Source organism: Cladophialophora carrionii, assembly GCF_000365165.1.
Source record: "Cladophialophora carrionii CBS 160.54 unplaced genomic scaffold supercont1.2, whole genome shotgun sequence".
In the NCBI taxonomy this organism is placed as follows: domain Eukaryota; kingdom Fungi; phylum Ascomycota; class Eurotiomycetes; order Chaetothyriales; family Herpotrichiellaceae; genus Cladophialophora; species Cladophialophora carrionii.
Window position 1 is genome coordinate 242,275 of NW_008481827.1, and position 24,519 is coordinate 266,793.

Sequence of the window (24,519 nt, forward strand, 5' to 3'; positions counted from 1 at the left end):
TCCCATGCAGCAACGACTGGGCAACAAGGTTCTGCGCCAGAGATTAAGAGGCCCGGCGCTGGCCGCCTATTATCCCAGACGATCAGCGACCGTGGAAGACGTGCTGAAAGAGTTTAAGAGATTCGACCTCGAAGGCTTCAATGAAGAGGAGGACGACCGGTTAGAGAACGTGGCCTTTGCCAAGTTGAGAGGGAAGGGCGCGCCCAAGAAAAAGAGAACGGCAGCGGGTACGATCTATCTCTGTGTCGAGGTCGACCGCAGTACTGACCATGTCTACAGAAAGTCGGGCGAACAAGAAAAGGAAGTGATGAGGACTTGGAGCGGCTTCGAATTGCGGTCCCTCACCCCCAGATACCCATGAGTAGCTTTGGCCGAAACATGCGTCCACCATTCCGATTTACATTGCCGGTACTGAGACACAGGCGTTCGGGCCTGGCGAGTCGCTCCTCAGGCTCACAGGCGCTGGTCGCGTGCGCCAAAGCTGTGCTTGCAGAAACCTTGTTCGCTTCCAAGCTTGCACAAAGCCTTGCGATTGCCACCATTCTCTCCAGGATACCGTCCGACTCCGTCACTCCCGTTGCACCGGCGACCGAATCGGCATCAGCGGGCGTTGAACAGCAGGTTATTGCCAGTCTCGTAAGCACGAATGGAACAATTGCAGACGGCCTCGGGGGTATTGTAGACCGCGCGTGTACCCATCAATGATGGAGACGGGCGATGGCCGGCGTCTCGAGAACAAGCCGACTGGGGGGCGAGCTTCATCTTCATTCCATTCGCTCTCGAAGATACGTATCTCCGCATCACTCTCCTTTCCACGCTTCATGGCTGCAATTCTTTCCCCGCAAGCTTTCTTCCGAAACCCGCCCTTCCCTTGTCCTCACCTGAACCTTTACCCCTCTGTGCACTTCCGAGACCGCGAGCATACATCATGTTCGTGCCCTTTCTGCTGCTGGAATATGGTAATCGCTGCGGGGAAGGAAGGCGTCCCAGCATCCTTTATATTTCCCTCGCGGTCTTTGTCCCTTCACGAAGAAGCAATCTACCGTATAGCTTTGCTGCTGCATGCTCGTGATCCCTGCGTAGTTGTGCCGACCCATCCCACCTCTTTTCGCTACATCTCCTAGAAATCGGCCCTTGGTCAAAATTGCATACTCACCATGTCAGGCCTCCACGAAGTACAGACGGGCACGGGCCGGTTGGCCAACAAGGTGGCCATAGTGACAGGTGAGGATTCCGGTCTTTTTCGCGTTTGTTGGAGAACGGGAATGTCCAGATGCTTCAGTCGTACCCTGAGCAAACAGGAACCGAGGGCATATGCGCATGTGGTTTCGTTGCAACATACCCCCGGCTCAACTCCTGCTATGGGGACTCTTCGCTAACAGTCTGTCCCCATCCACAGGAGCCGCGTCAGGCTTCGGCCTCGCCACGGTCCGCAAATTCATCGAAGAAGGCGCCAAAGTCGTGGCGGCGGACCTGAACGAACAAGGGCTCCAAAAGGCCTACACGGACGCGGCAGACACGCACGTCGCGCTGGTCACGGCCAACGTCACCTCGAGCTCCGACTGGCAGAAGATGGTCGACCTGGCCGTCACAAAGTTTGGTGGCCTAGACATCCTGGTCAACAACGCCGGGACCAGCTACAAGAACAAGCCGACGTTGGAAGTCACAGAGGACGAGTACGACCGGGTCTTCGCCGTCAATGTCAAGAGCATCTACTTGAGCGTGTCGGCCGCGATCCCGGCGTTGAAGAACCGCGGGGGTGGTGCCATCATCAACATTGCCAGTATTGGCGCCATGAGGCCGCGGCCGGGCCTGGTGTGGTACAACGCGAGTAAAGGCGCTGTTGCGAATGTTTGTTGACCCCCCCTCTCTAAGCACAAAGGCCATAGCTGACAAAGCTGGTGTTTCATCATCAGGCAACCAAAGGCCTCGCCGCCGAGTTCGGCAAAGACCAGATCCGCATCAACGCCCTCTGCCCTCTTCTCTCCGGGACGGGTCTCTTCGAGAACTTCGTCGGCGTGCCCTACAATGAAGAAAACATGAAGAAGTTCCTGTTCAACGTGCCGCTCGGGAGACTGACGGATCCCAAGGATGTCGCCAATGTCGCGGCCTTCCTGGCGAGTGACGAGGGCAAGTTCGTGACTGGCGTGAATTTGGAGGTTGACGGCGGACGAGCAGTCGGCTCCTAGAGATGTAACCTAGATTGTCAGGTGCATTTATTCCCGGGGGAAGGAAAAAAGAGACAACCGTCGTCAAGAGTGGCTGGCTGGCTGGAACCGGGCGAGATCGAATATCAAAAACGAAGCGCTTCTGACACGTATTCTAGTGTCTGGCCCCTTTCTCAGAGTCTGTTCGCGTCGACCGACGAAGACAATGAAAAATGGGCTTGAGTCCGACTGTCTCCTGTCATTCACCGTGCGTAAAGTGGTGGATTGCGTGCTGTTCAATCCAGTGCTCGCTTGCTATGTCCAAACCAATCCCAGTGCAAGCGTTTGTGGTAGTGGCAATGCTAACAACGCTGAGCTTTTCCTTTCTTTTCCATCCAAGACCTGGCCATTTTTACCCATTGCCGACCCGATTTCGCTTATGCCAGCGGAGCAGTTGAGCGGAATGTCTGATGTTTCATTTTGATCCTCGTGTGAAGTCTCACCGTCCAGCCGGCTGTGGGACTCACGGGTTCGATCCGAGTCAACCGCTTTCGACTTTCATATTCACCCGATTCGGTACGCACCGGCCTTAAGCCCTCCAAGAGAACTGGACGCCACAGACCGCCCGATACAGCCAATCTCATCCCGAACATTTCTTTTCATTTTATAAAAGGGGAAATCGAGTAAATCACCCCCGGTCCGAGGAGCCGCCAGCTAGAACGCAGCTCTTCCGATTCCATCCTCGCTCTCCATCAGCTGCTGGAGATGCTGCTCAGCAAGTTCGCTCCGCAGGGCCTCCCTCTCGCTCTCCCTTTCTCTGACTTCCCATTCATTCAGGACTTCTCGCTTGAGTTTTTGTTTCTCTGAGATCTCGGCGCGCATGCGCTCGCTCTCGGCTTCGAGCATCTTGATCCGTTTTTCCTGGTCAGGGGGAAGACCCGAGGGGAGGAGTTTGCCGCCCGGGACGATCTTCTCGTTCGTGGCCAGATGTTGTTGGACCGTGTTGAAGCGCTGTGTGCGTGGATAGGTCGTGCTCGAGCTGTTGTTCCCGCGGTATGGGAATGAGGGCTCACCACCTCCTCCACCGTTGCCCCCACGTCCGAAGCCCCCACCACGGTAGGGGGTCCCTCCATAGTCGCCTCGAGCACTGGATCCGCCGAAGTCACCGCGCCCGTAGCCTCCGCCTCGAGGTCCGTGGGGTGCTGGGCCTCGATAGGGCAAACCGCCTCGACCACGTGGACCTGGGAAATCGCGGGGCGGTGGACCGTCGAATCTACCAACTGAGCCGCGAGGTCCAGAAGGAGCTCTCAGCGTGGACGCGCCACCACCCCTGTTATGAGCGGACATTGACATTGACGCTGCGGGACCAGTTGGTGGTGATTGAACGGGCTGGCTGAAACTTCGGGACGGGCCTGTAGGCGGCGGTCTCTCGTAATTGCCATTCCGATGACTGCTGGGACCTGACGGAGGCCGCCGGGGCTCGTTGGTGCCGTTCATGTGGACATCCTCGCGCGGCATGCTCATGTCTCGATCCCGTATGGGGTCCACGGGTGTGGGTGGTGGGGGAGATCGGTCACGATAGCTGCCGGCGGCTGATTCTGCCCTATCATATTGGCTCCGGTTGGCTGGCGGTGCAGGTGATCTCGTCACGGAACCTGCCAAACTCGCTCTGTCTGGGTGCATGGGAGGAGATGATCGTCGTGAGGTATTGTGTGATGCTGCACCGGAGTCTCTTGGTGAAGGAGATCTTCTCATCCAGGTGTCATTCTGCGGTCTCCTACGCGGCGGAGTTCGAGATCGTGGTCTGTAGCTTTCTCCTGCCCTTCCCGGGTCTCCCAGAGGTGATCTGTCACGCGGATCCCGGCTCCGGTCTGGAGAAAATCGTCGTTCGCGCTTTGGCGACCGTCGGCTGGGCTCAGATGAGAAGTCTCGGAACCTCTTAGGATCAGGCGGACTGCGAGCCCTGCCGCCAGGGGGCGATCGAGACCTCCTTCTGGGTGGTGGTGACCTTCTTGGAGAGTAGCGACGGGGTGGTGATCTTCTGTTGGCGAACAAGTCCTCTCTTCTGTTAGGAGGGGTCCGTGATCGTCGACGAAAGGCTGGAGAGCGACTTCGCGGGCGTGCTGCTCGTGAGCTCGTGAGTGGAACATAGGAGTCAATGTCTTCTCTTCTTTCTTCTCTTCGATCATCCCGTCGTCCATCTCTTCTTTCGGCCGTCCATGAGTCTGCACCGAAACGGTCTCGGTCGCGAGGTGAAGGTCGGTATGAATTCTCACCTCCAGGTCTGTAGCTTTCACCGGAACCGATGGCGAAGACGTCAGGATCACGGGTAGGTCTGTCTCGAGGCGCAGGCGATCGGCGAGAGCTGTTGTATGTCAGTCCTTGGAAAGAGGTCCAATTGTATGGCGGAGGGCATTAATTACCCCCGGTAGCGATCCATGAGGGCGCGCCAATGCAGACCCGATCAGGCCGTCAATTCGATGCCATGCATGAAGTTCCTTTTGATTGCAGCGACACGAACCCATTCACCATTATGGAAGCGCAAAGAAGAAAGTGTATCCTTTACATCTCCGCTTCACAAAGATTCCTGATCTCGAGATTTTTTGGGGGTTAAGTCCTACAGCCTCGTCGCAGGCGAGGCTGCAGGCTTGGCGGAGCAGCCTCTTAGCAGACAGACCTCAGAATATTCCTTCTATCGATGCTACGAGTACTCGTACAGTGACAGTGGCCGGACTGTGCAATCATCACCATAAGGCACCAAAGGATCAGCAGCTTGGATTATACCTCAAATTCCAGCACAACGCATGGCCCTCATCCATGCCTGTCCACCCGGAGACGAGCCATTGTGCCCGTTCCCTTGAATAGGGGGGAATGTTCTTTTGCTGAGTGTGTTCCTGGTCTGAGTCGTCCAGTATGCGGCTAGTCCGTGCATGGCTCAGGCCGAGCAACGTCTGCGGTCACTCATAATTTGCAAGCGCAGTCTATTTAGCTGTCGCAGAACCAGGAACGCAGGGACTCCTCCAGCATAGCTTACGATCGAGATTACGGCTGGACACTAGAGGAAAATACATAGCCCCCCAGCAAACTCCGAAGTGAGCGTTCCGCCAGAGCGCCTGGCCGGATCTTGGGTAAGATGGCCATCTCATCTTTTATCAGCATCTCGCACCTTCCAGAGGCTCAAAATGTCCGGTAGGATGCGAGAGCGGGTTGGAAGGTTTGCAACCGATAACGCCTAGACGTTATTACTGCTTTTTATCAATGTCAAGGCCGGCAATACCGCCGGCAATAGAGATCTAGTTCATTGACCTTCTTTCCAAGTTGTTCACCTATTTAACGTCTACCCGGCTCCGAGGGCCCCGTGCGACTCCGAAGAGCACGTCAACGGGCGCAACCCGAAATTGAACTTCAACCCACGAGACTAAGCAAGCTGCAAGGTAGGCAGTTCAGGATGAACGAGCTCAACATATCCGAGCACGCTGTAGCCTAGACCAAAATATCTATGGACTGGTTGACCGCTTATGCTGGATACACGAGCACTCGTAGGTGTCCCTCTCACCTCCCCTGATCGGCAGCTCTACAATTCAACTAACAGCAATCTGTTGCCTGCAGACCGCCTCAATGGGAGGCCGAATACACAAACGCTGATGTATGATATCCCGAGATGAGTGGTGAAGCATTGCCACCCTATTGTACATGCCTGCCTATTCAGACAACGTACTTGACACGCCCGGTTGGAATGAAGTTATGGGAGTTTCGTGGCGAGGAAACACCGCATAGGAGGAAGTTACGGTTGATGCTGGGAGTAGTTGCATGTTGCATGTTGCATGGACAAACTCAACAGTGTGTGCAATCCATCCATATCCAAGCACTGTACAAACCCGCTATCTCTCCAGCAGCCGTGCGATCCAGTCATCAACGCCGCCAGAAACCAGCACTGTTCCCACCCATGGTATGTCTATCTATGTATTTGTCCAACGATTCCATCAACATTTCACGCAAGAATGCGCCCCTCTCGTGCATCATCGTATCTCTGTGCAAGAACTCCGTGTCCGACGGAGAAGCCCTTAACCACCTATCAGCCGAAAATTCTCCACGCCCATTGTCGGTGTCTCCACAAGGCTGTCCCTTGGGACACCTTCTTGCTTGCGTCTGCTGTAAAAACTCCGACATTCGTGCAACACCTGGGCCCATTCAGCCAGAGATCGCCCGCTGTACCGTGCTGTGCCCATCTCATGATCCTTAGGCTTGAGCGGCTTCACTTCTGTTGCTCTAGCTTTCCCACGGGAAACGCTACTACCACTAACCCCGCTCCCGCCGCTGTTGCTGGTCTGGCTGACACCGCTCGCGCTGCCTCCACTCACACCACTGTCTGAGCTCTGCCGCGATCTGAGGATGGCCTGGGCGTTAGGAGGAAGTAGTGGCGCTGCCACCGGTCGATTTTTGTTCTCCAGGTAGGGTCGGGACGAGAAATATTCGAGAGAGAATTTGAACGAGAATGCCTGGTGTGGTGGTGTAGCGGGCCTCTTTGGCGTGGTGATAGCGCTGTTCGGATCAGGGGCATCGCTGGAGGCCGAGCCGCCTTTCTCCTCTGGACTTCCAGGTGGTGTTACTTCTCCCGGTCGATGGTTACCCGGCGTGCCGAACACGTTGAGGCCACGGAACAGGCTCCATCGTTTTTTGTTGCTGTTGTTCGGCAAGTCGGCAGCTGGGATAGTGTTCAGGATGGATGAATGGTTCGGAAACGGCGAATTCTGGGTGACGATTGAGGTTGGGAGATACTTTTCGAAATGTGTCTTGGAGGCCGTCATAATTGGTTGACTGTCAGTCCGAACAATAACGAGGACACGGCTGGGTGCAGGTGAACAAGGCGCCGACGATGGTGGTACGAGACCTCGCATTTCCGCTTCCGCACCCAAATACTGGTAATTTGCCCAGCATTTGTTCAGCCGAGCAGCCAATGTCTGCAAGATCTCCCTGCAAACGTGTAAGTAACCACTCAGAAAATTGATTGCCGCCAACTTACGTATCCAAGTCCGAAACCTCCCCATCGTATCGCGCAACTTTCCAGCACAGCAGACGGTAGAAGTAATGTCGCACCATGGGCGACCAGTGACAAAACTGCTTCTCGAAGACGTCGGCGTCCAACAGCCACTCTAGAACCAGCTGACGCTTCTGTCCCTCATTATGTATTAGGATGGACCAATTAGTGTACAAGAATGTGATCACCCGTATCTGGGTAAGAGTGGTCTGACTTCGCAGCATCTGCTTGCAGACTTCCAGCCAAAACGGCCAGTCAAGAACCGGGGTATCAATGTAGGTCAGGTGGTGTCGGAACATGATGGGGAGAACTTCCTCCATAAAATCACAAATCACAAAACAAGCGTCGTTATTGTACAAGGAAATCTTGACAGTCGCGGCCTTGGTGACACTGTCAAAGGAAACCGAGAAGAGACTTCGAAAATTGGTGCGATCTGGGTCCAGGTCGCCCATGATGTCTCGCAGCATCATGATCAGTCGATTCTCGGCAATTGAACGAGTTGCGTTAGCGATCGTCATGGGCAGAGGAGCCAAAGCGTCCGGGTTGTCCATGTTGGATCCGGTGCCGGTAGCGTAGCTTTCGCCTCCAAATTGGCCAGCTTGCCGATAGATGGTTGTCTCCAGGATGACCAGCATCTGAGCACAGATTGGTACCATACCAGGAATGCCCGTGCGATCTTTCAGCGAAACATCTTCTGCGAGGAATTCAGATACTAGGATATGGTACTGCTTCGTGAAGACGAAGAACAAATCACTGTTGTGGCCAGACCATCTCGCGACCCAGGGTTGATACCAATCGATCTTCTCTGATCCTGGTGGTATTGGACCTCGCTGCTGAAGGTGACGCATAAAGGCTGCTTGAGATCCAACACAGAGACTTCGAACGGGTGGAGGAAAATTCCTCCCTAGAGCACTGGAGGTCAAGTCCAGTTTCTCACCTTGCTCGACGCCAAACTGTCTGAACATTCGTCTGAGTACAGCGGTCGGAAGACACCACAACCTGATGAGCATGTCGGCCACTCCGGGACAGAAGAAGAAAGCGTACGCACAAGCCTTTCCAGCAAATGTGACTAGGCTTTGAGGTGCAGTCCTCAATGACATTACCCCGGTGACAAACTCCATTTGTGAGAGGAGGTTTTGGACGAAGGTGTTACGCACATTCTGATAAACGGAATCGATCAAGAAATCTGCCTCCTCCGATTCAAGAGAGTTGGTCGACTTCGACTTGGGAATTGAATAACGCTGAGGGGTTTCCCCTGGAGTTGAAGAGAAGCCAGGCATCCTCCATTCCGGCCGACTCATGATCCGATTTGCGGCTTCGAGGAATGCGGGTCTGTCCGTACCCGATATCGACTGATTGTTTGCTCCATGCAGAATCTCCAGCAATCCTGTCCACCATTTATTTAAGATCATAATTCGTCGGTCCAAATCCTCGGCTCGAAGAGATTTGCTAGAGGGATGATTTTCGTGCTTGACCAAGAAAGGAATCAGTGTCGCTCGTAGGACCTTGGCTTTCTGGAGGCTAGTCTTCGACTGGAAGCCATTGTACTCCCCATCGAGGTTACGAAATGCAGCCCACAGCGGATCTTTTCTTCTGGGGGCTTCGGCATTAAGAGCTGCAAGTCGATCGGATGAAAGTGAGGGGGGCAGCGGAGGCACCTTGTTGAGCGATAGTCTTGACTGTGATCGGTCGTTGGACACGAAACTCCGAAGAGAAGTCGCACTGGAATTCCTCGACATTCGCCTCAGGTTGACGTCACTCTTGTTCTTGGTGAGAAGGACTGAGAGTGGTCGTTGAACTGGTGTGGGGGTGGTAGAACGTCGTTGGTCGGGGCGGATAGGCTGTGCTGGAGCCTCCTGTAGTAAGTCATCTCCCTCGGGGGATGCCCGTAAAGGCGGACTCGAGGCCGCGCGCTCGGGAACAGCGACCGAGTTTGCTGCGACGGCAAGTTTCCTCTTGCTGGGGGACCAACTCCGCTTTCTTTCTGCAGATTCACCGTCTTTCCGGCTTGGGGAGGTCGACCTCGACGAGGGAGCCCAGGATTTCCGGGCGAGGGTACGAAGTGTGCCAGCGACAGAGCGGCTCAAACTTCTTGTTTGCTCGTCCTTCTCGCCCCCCGTATTGTTTAGCTCTCTTGATTGTGGCTCGTCATCCTCTGCTGACAACGAAAAGCGGGCACTTGCCAACATCTTCCTCTTCGCTTTCCTGGAGACCCGCCGGAAGAGCTCCATATTCGCCGAGTGGACACTCTCGTTGACTTTGACCTTAGTGTCTGAGGGCAGGGAGATGACATGCTCGGAAAAGGTACGTTTGATCGTCGAAGGGTCCGGGTGTTCCGAAGGGTGGTAGGTGAAGCTCGCAGACCGGACCAGGCCTGGCGAAGCAGGTTCAAACGCGTCTGGAGAAGCGATCGTAGCAGACGAGTGGATGGATAGCGGACTCAGAGCATGGACGGGCAAGGCGGGCAGAATCTGCCCATCCATCTGTGCAGTCAACGCCATGGTACTGGTGGGGGGTTGTGTGGAATAGCATGTACTAGGAGAGACGACCGTCCCAGGTGTCGCTGCGACTACACCAATGCTGGAGTTATCGACCTTTCTTTATTCCTCGCCATTAGGGCAATATGCAGCAGAAGACAACCATTCGACGTGCAAGGCCGATAAATCGTGGGCCGAGCCTGGCCCGTGTACGCGGACTGGTCGACACAGTTGGACAGCCTGCGAATCCGAAAGGGTGAGAGGAAAGGGCGTCGTATCCAATGTTTGAGGTAGGAAGGTAGCAAATCTCACGTTAACGACAGAAAATGTGCAGAAGGGAAACCCTAGCATGAACAATAACGAAGGACCGAAGAATAATCAGTGTGGTGGACAACTATTGACAACGAAGCAAGCCGGGAAACAGTGCTGGAAGCATTATCTCAGTTTAGCTGCGTGGAAATGAGAGTTGCCGGTTGCAGCAAGTTGAGCCCGCACGACGCACGTAACAGGATGCAGGAGTGATGGATGGGGTGCCTTGAGTGCCTGTTGGCGGTTACGGAGGTGCCCAGACAGAGACATCGGCGTCACCAAACACCGATGGGCCCTGGCCAGGGCCACTCAGGCGAAAGGCCTCTTGCTTGCTTCCAAGGATGGTTTTCGCTTGTTTCTCAAAAGCTGCACGCGAAACTGGCACATTGGGATGTCTCTCCAGGGGTCCCCATAGATAGCGCATATCGCATCATCCTGCTGGAGACCGCTATTTAGTTCCATATCTCTGCTTGCACCGTGGAGTTACCCACTGATGTTTGACGATCGCAGATTATACCACAGGTTCTACCTCGTACATTATGATGCAGCAAGTCCCGACCTTCACGGCTTACGGTCAAAAGGATCGTCCTTGGCCATCCGAGTACGTGTACCTCCAACAAGAGTCGCTACCTTGAGGGTTCCTCTCCGTCCTCTGCGCAAACATTGCTTACCGATTGGTTGAGATCTCACCAAAATGCTGTGAATGCTTACATTGCGTGCTGACCAAGGCCGCCCTCTGGGAGGTTTTCCTTCAAGGCCTCGTCACCACCTCGGACAACTTACGTCGACAACAAGCATATGTTCCGCCCACTACTGCAGTCTTTGTCTGGTCTGACTCGATTTGACGCTGAACTGTCAAACTACTCGGGCTGCGTTCGGCATGGGTGCCTGAGGATGTAGTCCACCGACATTATTAGACGCAAGCCCGACTACGGTGGGAGGAAAGAAGATGGTCTTGAGACACGTATTTGGTCGCTTGACCTCTGCAACGCGGATCTTGGCATGCATGATGGGCGGTTCCTACGTGGTACACAGCACTCGTGTCGTCAAAAATGCAGCATAGCAATGTGGGAAACGTGCCATCAACACCGAGGATCATCCTGATATCTGCGCTGGTGGTAGTCAAACACGGTAAATGCTGGGGTGAGACGTGACTCGAGCTCCAAGCGGTAAAGTCGACATCAGCGAGCTGCGTTGATCAATCCCAGCGAGATTTCGACGCGTGGAGATATCACGCAAAGAGCTTTCCGTAGAAGCCCCAAAATGAAAAGGGAATCTAGCAACGTTGCGCGTGAATTCCGTCTGCAGCAAACTGAATCGTCCATTCCATGGCTGCAAAAGGGATTTATCCCATGTTCGATTGATTGTACAGGAGATTTTGTTCAGTTCAGTGGTGGGCGGTTTCCTTGTCTTCGGCGTCAATCGCATCGAGGTCTTCGAAAAAGTTCTCCTCGGGTTGTGTCTCTCCCGGTTGAGAAGTCCCTTCGATCTCCACAGACTGCTCCTCGTACTCCTTCATCTCGCTAGCTAGATTTGTCTCTTCTGGCGACTTGGGGGCGGCAGGCGGCGCGAATTTCTGAACATGTCCCTCTGCGTCGGATGCCTTCTGTGGTGGAGGCTTGTATGCTCGAAGTTCCCTCAGGTAAAGGTCTTGAATCAAATCCGCTGCAATGTGTGAGTGATGGATTCTGACGTATCTTAATTGTGACTTACCTCTTGAGACTGACGCAGCTGCAAAGCTTCGACGTAAGGGTGGAAGCGTTCTGGAGCTTACCCGAGCAAGGAGACGGCCCTTAAAGTTCGTGTCAGTGGTTGCGTGTCCCTCCGATTGAGAGACTTACACTGGCTCTGAGTGATTGCGCCATTTCGATCCTGAGGGGATGGTACAACAGTCCGGGTCAGTCAGTCACAGAGCTCAAATGAGGTCCTGCAAGTGAGTTGGAAGTGAAATGCAGCTCAAAGGCTAGATCAAATGCGGCAGTCACGTGTAGATGGCTCACCCGAGCACCTTGCCGCCTTGCTCATCTGAACTTCCTTTCCATCGCCTTCTCTCCACCACCTCGCTATCACATAATCGCAGCACTCGTCAAGAAATCCTCTTTGCCTTCTTCTCTCCCCCGCGAAGGTTTTCCTGACGCCCTTGCGCACTCTCGAACGGCGCCGCTGACGACGACATATCGTGTTTCAGAAAATCTCAACTTTTCCCTGACGCACGAGACCTTCACTGGTTGAACGGTCGCAGTCAGATCCCTCGTCTTGTTCGCCTCTGCGCTTCACTTGAAAGGCTGCGCTCGCCTCTCCTCGCTTTCACTTGCGCGAGAAAAAGGTACTCGATATTAGATAGTTGACTTGAGCGTGGTGCGGCATCATCTTTTGGGTTGTCTCATTCATTTGCTGATGACCTGACTGACACTTGCCTTGCTCCAGTGTACGACGATTCACGACCATCAAAGTCTGCGTCTACACTCCCAAGCCGTTAACGCGCTCAAGTCCAATACAATCCGTACACTCGCTGGCTTCGATATCTCAGATTGCTCGATTTCACTTGCGCGTGACCGACTCGTCAGGCGAGGCCTGATAGCTTCTGCGACAAACGCAATTTAGCCTGCAGACCTTCGTCTCGAAACACCGCCAAACTGTATTCTCCATTGTTCGTCAAAACTTTCGCAAACAATCATAACCTACGGACAACCTACAAAGGAATCAAGAGACGTCAGACCCAGCGACTGCAGGGGACAATAAGCGGTCAAGTTACAAAGTCGAAATCAAGGCCACTGGCATCTAAGAAAATCAATATGACCACTGCGGGAGCTGAGAACCAACCGCCAGACGCCCCAGCCTGGCGCGAGAATCTCAATACTCATCTCATCTGCCCTGAGTGCAACCAGTACCCGCCCGATCTCATCGAGGAGAACGCCGACACCATCTGCGCCAACTGCGGGATGGTCCTGGCTGAGCGTCTTGTCAGCTACGAGTCCGAGTGGCGTACATTCAACTCCGACGAGGGCAAAGGCGACGATCCCAACCGAGTTGGCGAAGCTGATAACGATCTCCTCAACGCCAGCAATACCGGCACAATGATCGGTGGTGGAGGGGCCAATGTCTCAAAAGAGACGCGGAAGCTCAAAAAAGCCCAGGCACTACAACAAGAGAACAAGGCCGACAAGGTTCTCCAGACTGCCTATGCCCAAATTGAGGCTTGGGGGGAGAGGGCCCAGCTTACTTTTCCCATCAAGAACAGCGCCAAAGGTTATTACAAGCGGGTTTACGAAGCGAATGCCCTCCGTGGCAAGCCAGTCGATGTCATTCTCGCCGGTTGTCTCTTCATTGCATGCCGTCAACAAAAGGCGCCTCGCTCTTTCAGTGAAATCTTCGGCTTGACATCAGTCCCTAAGAAAGATATTGGCCGCGTCTACAAACATCTGGAGAAATTCTTGATGAAATGGTCCAACGACAGCATCCAGGCCATCGAGGAGAGCGGTGGCATCGCCAACCAGTCCATCGCCTACAATGCGACCGAGTCGACGAAGCCCGAACAACTCTGCGAACGGTACAACAACATGCTAGGCGGTCCCTTTAGGGTGGGGAAGATTGCAGCGGAGCTTGCTCAGAAGATTCCCGAAATCAAAGAGCTCGCTGGCCGAAGCCCTTTGTCTAACGCCGCCGCTTGTGTCTATTTCGCTAGTCACCTCGTTGGTCTGGGTAAATCCACCAAGCAGATCAGTGAAGTTGCAAGCGTCAGCGATGCCACCATCAAGCATGCCTACAAGCACCTGTATCTCAAGAGGAAGGACCTCATCGAGCCGAGCTGGCTTGGCAAGCAGGATAAAGGCTTCGGCGATGAGAAGAATCTCCCTGCTGCTTAAGATTACCAACAAGGTCACCGGTCCACATGGGGCTCTAGACTCATGGGCTTGACGCCTGAAACGACCGATGGACCTCGTACTTTTCTTACCGACACGCGACGATCTTGTCCACGTGAAGACGCGGAGGTGGACGTCATTCCTTTGTCGCGAGGACCGGAAGGGTGGTTTCAGTGCTTCTATGATCATGTTATTGCTGATTTCTTGACTTTCATCACAGGCATTCCATGCCTAAAATCGACATAGCACTGGCGTTGGTTGCGGAGGACGATACCCATACAAAATCAGGTTAGGGAAGGCCTGAAATGCAAGAGCCATTTCTGTAATGATAGAGCAGACTGCCACACTCAAACAATGGGTACTAGGAAAACTATCGTTCTATTCTCGCTGCTAGTCCTCTAGAACCCTGCCCTAGTCGGTTGTGCGGGCGTCATCATCACCGTCGTGATATCGCCAAGGCATGGGAGATATACGCCTCATCCAATCATCATCATCATTCCTCCCCCATTGCGAAGGCATGTCTCCGAAGCCTCGAGTCTCCTTCATCACTTGGGGTGAACCTATCTACCTACGTCGACTGTTTGTCTTTCGACAGTATCGTGGGGGTGACGATCGCAGGCGTATAGCTAATCTCGATTGGTAAACAAGGTTCTAAAACATCTCTTTTTCTCGCTCTTGTCACGAAATCGCACAACTTGCTTCCAGCTTGACGTTGGGGGCTCTCCTACCGAGACAAGCATCTCCCACATCGCACTGGTGGGAAGAACACCAGTGGATTGGTCTCCTTTTGTAAAACAGAGCGAACGACCATGGCGACGCCATCCCATCTGACATGCCTGTGCGGTTCCATTAAAGAAGAGGGTACGCTCCTCGCGAGCCAGACGCTCCCAATCGAGAACGACATCTGCCACTGCAACACCTGCCGCCATACCACAGGCTCTCTGGGTGCATGGTATGTGAGCCTCAAAGCCTCGCCGAGTGCGGAATCCCTGGGCAATGCTACGGCTTACAAGACATCGGAGAAGTATACCCGCTTCTTCTGTAAGAAGTGCGGGTGCAATGTCTTTGTAAGGTCTGACAGGGATGGCAGGTGGGCCGCTTGTTCAGGGGTTGTGGAAATGGAGCAGACCGAAGGGATGACGGGGCCACCGAACGCGCAAAAGAATGTATCAAGGGTCTTGTTCCACGAGTATGTCGGGGACGCGAAAGACGGTGGAATTGCACCGTTTCTCACAAAGCTGGGTGACCGCGACGTGCCTTGCTACGACACCGAGCCACAGGAGAAGGCTGCCGAAATTCTCAAGGAAAGCGAGCTCCAGCAGTTGCGAGAGACATCACTGCAACAACCAGCCTCGGCAGCAAGAGACAGAGGTGCGGCAATCGAAGTATCTTGCCATTGTGGGGCCTGTCAACTGCGCATTGCACCACCGCCGTACGAGGTGTCTAGTGAAGGGTGGTACGTCCCTAAGAGCGACCGCAACAAATACTATGCGCGACTCTGTGGCTGCCGCTCATGCCGGCTCACTTTAGGGTTCACACTACAACCATGGGCTTATGTCCCTCCATCCCAGATCCACACAGTTAACGACGAACCGGTAGTTTTTGGTCCGAAAGCTGAGGAAACACTCCAAATCGAGATGCTGAGATATTACCGGTCTTCGGAGTTCGTGCTGAGAAGCTTTTGCACAGTCTGTGGTGCGACCATGTACTACCAGAGCTTCGAGAGGCCGTATATCATTGATGTGAGTGTTGGCGTTTTGAGGTCGAGGTTAGGTAATGTCATGGCGGGAGAGTGGTTGGAATGGGACAGGGAAATTGTTAGCAAGAGGAACGAATGTGTTGATGAGGAGTTGGTGGATGCGTGGATGAGCAAGTCAACAGCTTGATCGAGAGACGGTCGGATCTGTCTCATTATGCCCCGGTATCATTGCGGGACGTGAAGTTCCACTCCATTCTTCGGCCTCAAGCACTACAGTGTTTGGGATGGAGGGTGCTTTCGTCCGCAGTGCTTTGTCTGCTCTCGTGAGGACAACGTTCGCTATTTTGGTCTGAAAGGCCGTGAGTATCGGATCTGAGTGGGAAGCTCCTCAGCTAGTCATGGTTATTTGTATGTTGCATTATTGATAGGCATATGATACACGATCGGAGCTATGCCTGAGGCTGGCGTGAAACACAGTCTATATATAAGCCAGAAGCTAGAGCAGGGTGCCGCTTTGGCCACAACGTTCCACACAAATGTTGTGAGCAAGATCTCCTCCCGTAGTTTGCGCATGGCCATCTACTGGAAGAAGTGTTGTTTCTTGTAAGTTTGGGGGCACCGAAGGTGGTGTAGCCACAGCCTCGCCTTGTCTCAGAAACTCAGCCTCATTTTGGCACAATGTACGGAGTAGTGAAAGTAGGTAGACGCTTCACGCACCAACTAGGTTAGCGTCGATTAGCATTTCTCGAACCGGCAGGACAGCCGAATGGGTCTGATAAGTACTGAGGCACGTGAGGCAAAGCCTCGCCGGAAAATTCCTGCCGAGGCTTGGCACAAGATGACGAGGCTGCAGCTTCCGTCTCTTCGGCGCCGCTGTACGGAGTTCCAATAACTTCACAACATTGATTGCCTGGCGTCGCTATAGCCTTCCTACACGCCAGCTCACCGCCGCAGTACAGATATCCCTTGCTCATCAGTGCGCATCTGCTGGCAAAGAAGTGCCCCCATTAGTACATATCAATTCGCTATGGCTGCCGCTGTGAAGCCGAGTAAAAACCAGCTGAGACGAGCGAAGAAGAAGGCTGAGAAGCAACAGCAAGGCAAGGTGCGATCGTCCTCGGCCACAGTTTTGTCCGCTACTCACCGCGTCCAGGGAGACACCGCTGCGTCTGCCGACGCCCCTACGAAAGACGAGATCCCAGCACCAGATCCACAGCCGACACAGCAATCGCCTGCGAAAACAAATGGGCAAAGAATCAAGTCAGAGAATGACGCGCCCAATAGCGACACTCTTGCAGAACCTCTCATTGCCGACGAGGAAAACCCGCTGTACAACATGTACAAGGATATTATGGGCAGATTCGAGGAAGCGAACAAGGAAGATCCTGCGCTGAAACAACCCGAGAAGCCGGAAGTGTACTACGACGACGACGACGACATCCCAGACGAGGAGGGAGAGAATTCAGCGCCCAAAATCTCCAAGAAGAAACGGAAAGAGATGACCAAGTTATCCGTCGCGGAATTGAAGGCGATCGTGAAAAAGCCGGAAATGGTCGAGTGGACAGATACATCTGCCCCAGACGCGAGGCTTCTCGTCCACATGAAGTCATATCGCAATGTTGTGCCGGTGCCGACTCATTGGTCTCTCAAGAGAGAATACCTGTCGTCCAAACGGGGGATTGAGAAGCCGCCTTTTGCACTTCCAAAATTTATACAAGAGACCGGTATCGCGGAAATGCGTGATGCTGTGCTAGAGAAGCAAGCCGAGGCCACCTTGAAGCAAAGACAACGAGAGAGAGTACAGGGCAAGACGGGCAAGCTTGATATCGACTATCAGAAACTCTACGATGCGTTTTTCAAATTCCAGACGAAGCCCGAACTGACAAGATATGGCGAGGTCTACTATGAAGGTAAAGAGTTTGAAACCAATCTACGACACCTGAGACCTGGCGAGTTATCAGATGAGTTGAAGGAAGCTCTGAACATGCCTCCAGGCGCGCCGCCTCCATGGCTAATCAATATGCAAAGATACGGACCACCACCCTCCTATCCAGCTTTGAAAGTACCCGGTGTGAACGCTCCTCCTCCGCCAGGTGCAAGTTGGGGTTTCGCCCCCGGACAGTGGGGCAAGCCGCCGGTTGAAGAAGCCACAAATAGACCCCTATACGGTGGCGATATCTTCGGTGTGCTACAGCAACAACAGAACGCACAGCAGGGAGAGCCGGTCGAAAAGGAACTTTGGGGTGAGCTGCAACAACAAGACGAGTCTGAAGAGGAAGATGAAGAGGAAGACGAGGAGGAAGACGAAGAAGATGGTGGAGCTGGCATTGAAACCTCGGCTGGTCTGGAAACGCCTAGTGGCATGACATCGGCTGTGCCAACAGAGATCGGTAGTACAGAGACCGTGTCTGAATTTGACCTGAGAAAGCGCCGTGGCACAGAGACGGAAGAACCATCACATCCCAGATCGGCATATCAAGTTATCCCGGAACGCCAAACGCGCGTCGAGGGATTCTTTGGTGGCGACCGTGTCTACGACATCAAAGCCGCTCAGCAGCAAAGTGCAGGCAGTCTGCCGGTTCTAGGACAGGAAGATTCCCGCAAACGTAAGAAGCCAGGGGATGTGGATGTTTCGATGAACCCAGACGTGCTGGCGGCGCGTGACGGGTTGGACAAAGATGATTTGCGACGCGCTTACGATCAAAGTCGGAAAGCCGAGCAGAATCCAAACTGGGATTTCCAGGAAGACTTGTCCGACATGATCGCCACCGAGGCGAGAAAGAGACAGAAGAGGGACGAGGAGAGGAGGAGTAAGAGGTGATCATGGCGCAGCTGGGGGACTGTATCACTCCCACCCAAACCACCTTCCAATAATACCCTATCAGTGGAGGGACGTCGGGCGATAGGTGGTCGTGTGTACGACTTCCAACACTTTTTGACAGCGAGCTCAGCAGTTGCTCGTGGGTTCCAGTCATCCAATGTCGCCCAACATTGCCAAGCAATCTTTCTTTGGTGCTTCCTGACTTTTCTCACCTGTGCTTGGTAGCACTTGGTGCAGAGCATTATTCAGGGAGAGAGGCCAGCATGTTCATCACGGCACACTCGTCTTCCGACACGGTCTCTTGGCATCTTACCCAAGTGTGAAGACGTCCGAGTCTCGTGCTTGATCTGGCTAGCGTTCCTGTGAAGCTCCAATGACATTTCCGGTTGGTCAGGTCAAGCATGCCGATGCAGCCAGATGATCAAGAGAGCTGGGCAAGGATGGGATGGACCTATCGACGTTGCACGAGGGGGTTATGTGCGATGCTAGGATGAAATCAAGGTACAAGTGCACTGGCTTGTCCTTACCAAGAAGATCGCTTCCGTTCCTCGACCCAACTGTTTGAGCCCTAATTACGGTAGACCCTGGATATCGGGTGTGGGTGTCTGTGGCACTTTCGCAAGGATACGAAGACATTATCACGATCTACAGTGGCCATCGAGGTAGTTTCCCAAGACCTGCGAATACAGATACCACCAAATATGTCAGTCAGACCTTTCTGATGCCTGACCGTAACGGAGTCGGATTCTCCTTTCATCTCCCATACTTACAGATTTCCCAGTTTCCGCAGGTGCCCTAAGAACACTCCTGCAACACAATCTTCTACACGGAATCCTTATAGACAGGGTTTACTCTAGCCGGATGGCTCTATCAAGGTGGACAAGCAAGCCGACGTCAAGAAACAGACCAAGTCCGATACTCCTATCTGACCACTCGGGAGGCGGCGGTGCAATCCACTTCCAGCAGCTCTTGAGCGCCGAGGGCCAACTGCACAGAATTCTGCTGCAACACCAGGATATATTAAGCAATCTTCGGGATACGGTCAAACGATACAGTCAACGCCGCCTCGAGACCAAACCTGTCTCTCTCGCCGATGCCATTGCGGCTGGCGCTTCGGCACGTGGCGATGCAACTAGACTCCCAGGATAGCCGGGTTTGGAGACAACTGCATCAGCATTTCGGGGACTGCAGCCTTGGCAGTCGAGCAAGGAAAGCGACCCATGAAGCTTCAAGCTGTTCGATATGAGGGCAGAAGCCTTGAAAGCGGACCCCGTGGGTCATAATATCATTGGTGGCGGACGTTGGACACGTCGTATTCAGTCTAGCATTTCCCCCGTTAGACGAGCAGCCGTGCTCCAGGATTGGTGACGCTAAGAGGTTGGGAGGCTTCCCTGGGCTTGCAAGGGACTCGATCTAACACGGAACGACAAGTCAAGAGTCGGTGGCAGGCATGGCGTGTTTCCAAAATTCCCGGGTTTGAGTAATACTATTTCTGATATTGCCAAAGCGAGTGGTCGGTCGAGACGGGCACCGGAATCGTGGCAGGGATACGCAGGAGACGCTGCGCCCATTCTCTCCAAGCTTCTAGCCAGTACATCACTGGTAGATATAAGATCCGACCTTTGTTCCAGCCATCCATCCGTCATCTTCAAAGTCAGATCGCCTCACAGAGATCCAAGACGTATCGACCCAAGACGTATCGACCCAAGACGTATCGACCCGGTACCTTTTGAGCCAAACCCCGTGAACCACAATTCGCCGACATGGGAACCTATGATATGTGGTTTGATGTATCCCAATTCCCAGACGAGATCCAATACATGTCGGAGGACATCAACATCGGGATTGACGACACGATGTACGAAAACCTGATCATGTTCCTGCAACGGCTTACCGGTGCCAATGCCAGCGCCATCCCCGAAGGCAACGACTATTTGCAGACCGCCTTGACTGCACTTGATGAAGCCGTGAGAAATATCCAGACTGATGGCAACGACTATAACGGTGGCACTTGGAGCGATCCACAAGTCACCGCCTGCATCAGACAGCTGCGGGGGGAGAATCACTGCTTGAATATCTTCACATTCGTGGACGCACTGTGTGTCGAACAGGAGCAGGACACTGGGCTCAGGTTCGTCGACAAGCTGACCGACACCGAGCTGAAGAGGACGTTGCTGAATGTTGCGGTGCAGACCAAGGGCTTGTACACGGGTACCTAGACTCTTGGGAGCATTACTGCCGGAATGTTTGGGACGACCTAATTAGATAGGCAGAACATGATTCTAGCCATAGATTCCAAGGTATTAGGTAACCCTTAATATATTGTCTCTACAGGACTCGAAGTATAGTTATATGTTTCAAGTATAAGGGGCCACAGCGGTCACCCTGTGGTGCTCGAGGTTCTAGTTACTTTACTGTCATTTCAAGTAGGAACTCGTCTGGCACGTTGTTGGAAGCCACCTGCAAGCATGCAATGCCAAGGTAGGTAGTCAGTCTCACCCGTTGACGGCTCATACGGTGCATACGGCGTAGCTACAGCATTACTGCATCTGGCATCAGCCTTCCCGAAGGAGCCAAACACAGCAGCAGCTCCAACAGCGAAGCCTTCAGTCTTCCCTGCTATTGCCATTCTAGGTAGACTGTCCACAGTAGTTCACCACACCGGAAATAATTTCTCGGCAGACCCTCCAACAGAACGTTCTGGACTGGTCGGTCCCCTCGTAGCCGCCATACTCAACCCGCCTGAGAGAAATTGGAGGATCAGCAGTGTCGATTCTTTCGGAGGACATGATGAATTCAGAGGGGTCTGGGGCAGACCTGACTACTAGGAACTGAGGCCTACATAAACACTACGGTTACTTTACACAGGAAGTCTACGGTCCTTGGTGTTGTCTGGCCAACCCTCGGGTAACCTTCCCAGTCACAGCAGAGCGGGTCGCTAGTCACGTGATAGCTCACGTGCTTGTCCCCACTCCACCCCGCCCTCCAGCCTCATCTTCCGCCCACCGAGCCACCCCATCATGTATGGTCCTGTTCGTCTTTCTCCGCACCACGACAATAGCCGAGGATTTGCTCTGGCTGGAGAGATGAAGAAGGACCTGGCCCAGTTCTGGTCCACCGAGGCTGTTCCTGCAGCTTCGGGTGCTGCGATGAAAACGGGAGCTCGAGTCGTGTGTTTCTGACATGTTCTCTGCACCAAAGTTCCACTGAAATGGGTGTTTGACTTGTCACGCTGACTTGAACGTCTTTTCAGTGTGATCTCGCTCGGTCGAACGCCCTATCCAGCTCTGCTCTGCGCCTACCTACCTCCCTGTCCACGGTCCAGGTTAGATTGGGGTTTCTCCTGGAGCTTCCCAAGCGAAGAAGGTCGTCACAATGCCAATCTTCAAGTCCCTGCAGCCGCCCATTGAGATGCCATGGCATCTCCCGGTGTGGACATGGCTCTTTGATTCCGAGTACAGTCCTATGAGACATCACAAGCCAGAAGACATCAAAGGCTTCACAAATGCTGTTACCAAAGAGCACCTGAGCTACATCGACCTGAAAGCGCATTCGACACACCTCTCGACCGCGCTCGTCAAGAACTACGGCCTCCTGCAAGGCCAGACAGTCGCCCTCTTCTCCCCGAACACAGTATGGTACCCTTGTGCCATGTTCGGCATTCTACGGGCCGGAGGCGTCGTCAGCGGTGCAAGCCCAGCATACAACGTCGAAGAAATGACATATGCGTTGAAGACTGCAGAGGCGAAATTCCTCTTCACCGTTCCAAGCAGCATGCAGATTGCGGCAGCGGCGGCAAAGAATGCAGGAATCCCGCAAAGTAACGTGTTCCTGCTCGAGGGCACACTGGAAGGGTTCACGACAATGAGCCAATTGCTCGAGTTGGGCAGGAAGCACGGGGACAACGGACAAATCGAACAGTTCCGCCTCCCTTACGGCAAGAAGAACAAGGATGTCTGCGGGTTTCTCTCCTTCAGCTCCGGAACGACTGGTCTGCCGAAAGCAGTCATGATCGCACACTCGAACGTCATCGCCCAATGTCTCCAGATTCGGCAAATCTCGCCCGACACATTACGACGGATCCTGGCCGTGCTGCCACTGTTCCACATTACGGGGCTCGTACACCAGATGCACCTACCAGTCCTGCTTAACGCCAATGTCTACATGCTCCCATCCTTCACCATGGATGGCATGCTGCAGACCGTCCAAGACTATAAATTGGAGGAAATGCTCCTCGTACCTCCGATCTTGATCCGCCTGGTCCGCGACGAGAAGACACTCGCCAAGTACGACTTGTCTTCCGTGAAGCGCTTCTCCTCGGGCGCAGCACCGCTCTCTGCCGAAATACTCGAGCTTCTCAAGAAACGCTTCCCAGGGACGGGCTTCAAACAGGGTTACGGCATGACAGAGTCCTGCTCCTGCATCACGGCTCACCCGCCCGAGAAGTACGACTACAAGTATGCCTTCCGCGTCGGCACCATCGTCGCGTCCACGGAAGTCAAGATCGTCGACCCGGACACCGGACGAGAATGTGGACTCCACGAGCCCGGCGAGATCTGGGCACGGGGCCCGCAGGTGGTGATGGGATACCTGAACAACCCCAAAGCCACACGCGAGACGTTTGATAAAGATGGATTTTTGCACACCGGCGACATCGGCAGCATCGATGAAGAAGGCCTCATCACCATCACCGACCGGCTGAAGGAAATGATCAAAGTCAAGGGTATCGGTGTGGCGCCCGCCGAGCTGGAAGATCTCCTCTTGGGTCACGAAGACGTCGAGGACGTTGCCGTACTGGGCATCTCGGATGATTACGCCGGCGAACGGCCCAAGGCCTACGTCGTGCTGAAACCTTCCAAACGCTCTGACGACCCTCAAGCCATGGGGAAGAAACTCATCAAATATGTGCAGGAGAAGAAGGTCAGGCACAAGTGGATCACGGAGATTGAGCTTGTGGAAGAGATCCCCAAGTCTCCAAGTGGCAAGATTTTGAGACGAGTCTTGCGGGATATGGCCAAGAGCGGGAAGAAAGGCGTCGTCGTCAAGGATGATAGGGAGAGGGCCAGGCTGTAACCGGCCCGCCACCAGCCTCGTCTGTGAAGCCAAAAGAAAGCCAATTGCCCCTTATGCGGAGGAAGAAGGCCACGACAGCAGGGCAGAGGAGCCAAAAAATAAAAAGGCACAAGTGGATCGTTTGTTGGAACACAGTACACGTGCCTATGTAGGTAGGTACTGTAGGTGGTGGTAGGGAGACCTGAGATGTCCTGTGTAAGGAAGTTCGAGCATCGCCATAAGAGGCCAAGCAACGGAGAAGTGAAGACTCACCCGCAGATGGCGGAGCTAACCCTACATACCTGGGGGGGGGTTTCGGATCGGTTGAATTGATTGAGTTCAGTATGGAGCATCGGTGCTGTACGGAGTGCTGTACACTGTAGATATAATCGCGGTGAAAGGAGTAAGGAGACGTGACTTACTGCATCACATCACATCACATCAAAATCACATCAAATCGCACCATATCACAGACTTGAGTGCAACCTGCCAGAGCAGGTCAGGTCAGACCACACCAAGGCCAGGCAGACCAGTGTTTCCCTACTCGTACAGTAAGTCATCTGGAATCGACGCCACCAGCAAGGCCCGGTGAGGTTGACGTTGCTCGCCTCCAGCCACGCCATGCCATGCCATGCCATGCCGTTACTCAGTACAGTAAACAATATAATTAGAGCTGGAAGACTACCTACTATACTCCTCCTGTAGCAACACTATGCCATACTATATCTCAGTACTTAGTACTGTAGACAACCTAGCCAAAGCTGGAAGACTACTAACTTATACTCCTCCTATAGCTATACCATGTGCCATGTCTTCTTAGTACTCCGTACTGTAGACAACGTAGCCAAAGCTGGAAGACTACCGTGGACCATGCTCCTGCCTGTTGTCCTCAAGCTCCCTTGGTTAACATTGACCGCTCGAGCCTACAGTGGCTGGGCATTTACTCGTACCCCTTAGATAATCACCAGCACAGACAAGATAGTCCTACTGTATACCACCACTACTCTATTCACCAAGCTGAGACAAACATCACAGGCACACACACTGGCTGAAAAGATGGTCCATTCATGTCCGGAAGAGTTCCGATTCTCCGGCTAGTGGAGGTCTTGACAT

The 24,519-nt window shown here is 53.7% G+C and overlaps 10 protein-coding genes across 10 annotated transcripts; 7 read left to right on the forward strand and 3 right to left on the reverse strand.

The window, feature by feature from the left end:
- Nucleotides 1-4: 4 nt before the first annotated feature.
- G647_02151 (uncharacterized protein) lies at nucleotides 5-308 on the forward strand (the record flags this gene model as incomplete). Its single annotated transcript, XM_008726501.1, has 2 exons — nucleotides 5-227; nucleotides 280-308. 2 exons carry the CDS (start codon nucleotides 5-7, stop codon nucleotides 306-308), a joined length of 252 nt encoding a protein of 83 aa, XP_008724723.1.
- An 849-nt stretch (nucleotides 309-1,157) lies between these two features.
- G647_02152 (uncharacterized protein) lies at nucleotides 1,158-2,189 on the forward strand (the record flags this gene model as incomplete). The annotated part of the gene is made up of 3 exons (XM_008726502.1): nucleotides 1,158-1,224; nucleotides 1,400-1,851; nucleotides 1,917-2,189. 3 exons carry the CDS (start codon nucleotides 1,158-1,160, stop codon nucleotides 2,187-2,189), a joined length of 792 nt encoding a protein of 263 aa, XP_008724724.1.
- Nucleotides 2,190-2,861: 672 nt separating this feature from the next.
- G647_02153 (uncharacterized protein) lies at nucleotides 2,862-4,587 on the reverse strand (the record flags this gene model as incomplete). The annotated part of the gene is made up of 2 exons (XM_008726503.1): nucleotides 2,862-4,512; nucleotides 4,571-4,587. 2 exons carry the CDS (start codon nucleotides 4,585-4,587, stop codon nucleotides 2,862-2,864), a joined length of 1,668 nt encoding a protein of 555 aa, XP_008724725.1.
- Nucleotides 4,588-6,211: 1,624 nt separating this feature from the next.
- Nucleotides 6,212-9,686, reverse strand: G647_02154 (uncharacterized protein; the record flags this gene model as incomplete). The annotated part of the gene is made up of 2 exons (XM_008726504.1): nucleotides 6,212-7,121; nucleotides 7,171-9,686. 2 exons carry the CDS (start codon nucleotides 9,684-9,686, stop codon nucleotides 6,212-6,214), a joined length of 3,426 nt encoding a protein of 1,141 aa, XP_008724726.1.
- Nucleotides 9,687-11,358: 1,672 nt separating this feature from the next.
- On the reverse strand, nucleotides 11,359-11,836 carry G647_02155 (uncharacterized protein; the record flags this gene model as incomplete). Its single annotated transcript, XM_008726505.1, has 3 exons — nucleotides 11,359-11,636; nucleotides 11,685-11,763; nucleotides 11,813-11,836. The coding sequence occupies 3 exons, from the start codon at nucleotides 11,834-11,836 to the stop codon at nucleotides 11,359-11,361; spliced, it is 381 nt and encodes a 126-aa protein (XP_008724727.1).
- A 930-nt stretch (nucleotides 11,837-12,766) lies between these two features.
- G647_02156 (uncharacterized protein) lies at nucleotides 12,767-13,837 on the forward strand (the record flags this gene model as incomplete). The annotated part of the gene is made up of 1 exon (XM_008726506.1): nucleotides 12,767-13,837. The coding sequence occupies one exon, from the start codon at nucleotides 12,767-12,769 to the stop codon at nucleotides 13,835-13,837; it is 1,071 nt and encodes a 356-aa protein (XP_008724728.1).
- An 806-nt stretch (nucleotides 13,838-14,643) lies between these two features.
- G647_02157 (uncharacterized protein) lies at nucleotides 14,644-15,720 on the forward strand (the record flags this gene model as incomplete). Its single annotated transcript, XM_008726507.1, has 1 exon — nucleotides 14,644-15,720. The coding sequence occupies one exon, from the start codon at nucleotides 14,644-14,646 to the stop codon at nucleotides 15,718-15,720; it is 1,077 nt and encodes a 358-aa protein (XP_008724729.1).
- Nucleotides 15,721-16,560: 840 nt separating this feature from the next.
- On the forward strand, nucleotides 16,561-18,354 carry G647_02158 (uncharacterized protein; the record flags this gene model as incomplete). Its single annotated transcript, XM_008726508.1, has 1 exon — nucleotides 16,561-18,354. The coding sequence occupies one exon, from the start codon at nucleotides 16,561-16,563 to the stop codon at nucleotides 18,352-18,354; it is 1,794 nt and encodes a 597-aa protein (XP_008724730.1).
- A 1,763-nt stretch (nucleotides 18,355-20,117) lies between these two features.
- On the forward strand, nucleotides 20,118-20,573 carry G647_02159 (uncharacterized protein; the record flags this gene model as incomplete). The annotated part of the gene is made up of 1 exon (XM_008726509.1): nucleotides 20,118-20,573. The coding sequence occupies one exon, from the start codon at nucleotides 20,118-20,120 to the stop codon at nucleotides 20,571-20,573; it is 456 nt and encodes a 151-aa protein (XP_008724731.1).
- Nucleotides 20,574-21,729: 1,156 nt separating this feature from the next.
- G647_02160 (uncharacterized protein) lies at nucleotides 21,730-23,427 on the forward strand (the record flags this gene model as incomplete). The annotated part of the gene is made up of 1 exon (XM_008726510.1): nucleotides 21,730-23,427. The coding sequence occupies one exon, from the start codon at nucleotides 21,730-21,732 to the stop codon at nucleotides 23,425-23,427; it is 1,698 nt and encodes a 565-aa protein (XP_008724732.1).
- Nucleotides 23,428-24,519: the final 1,092 nt, after the last annotated feature.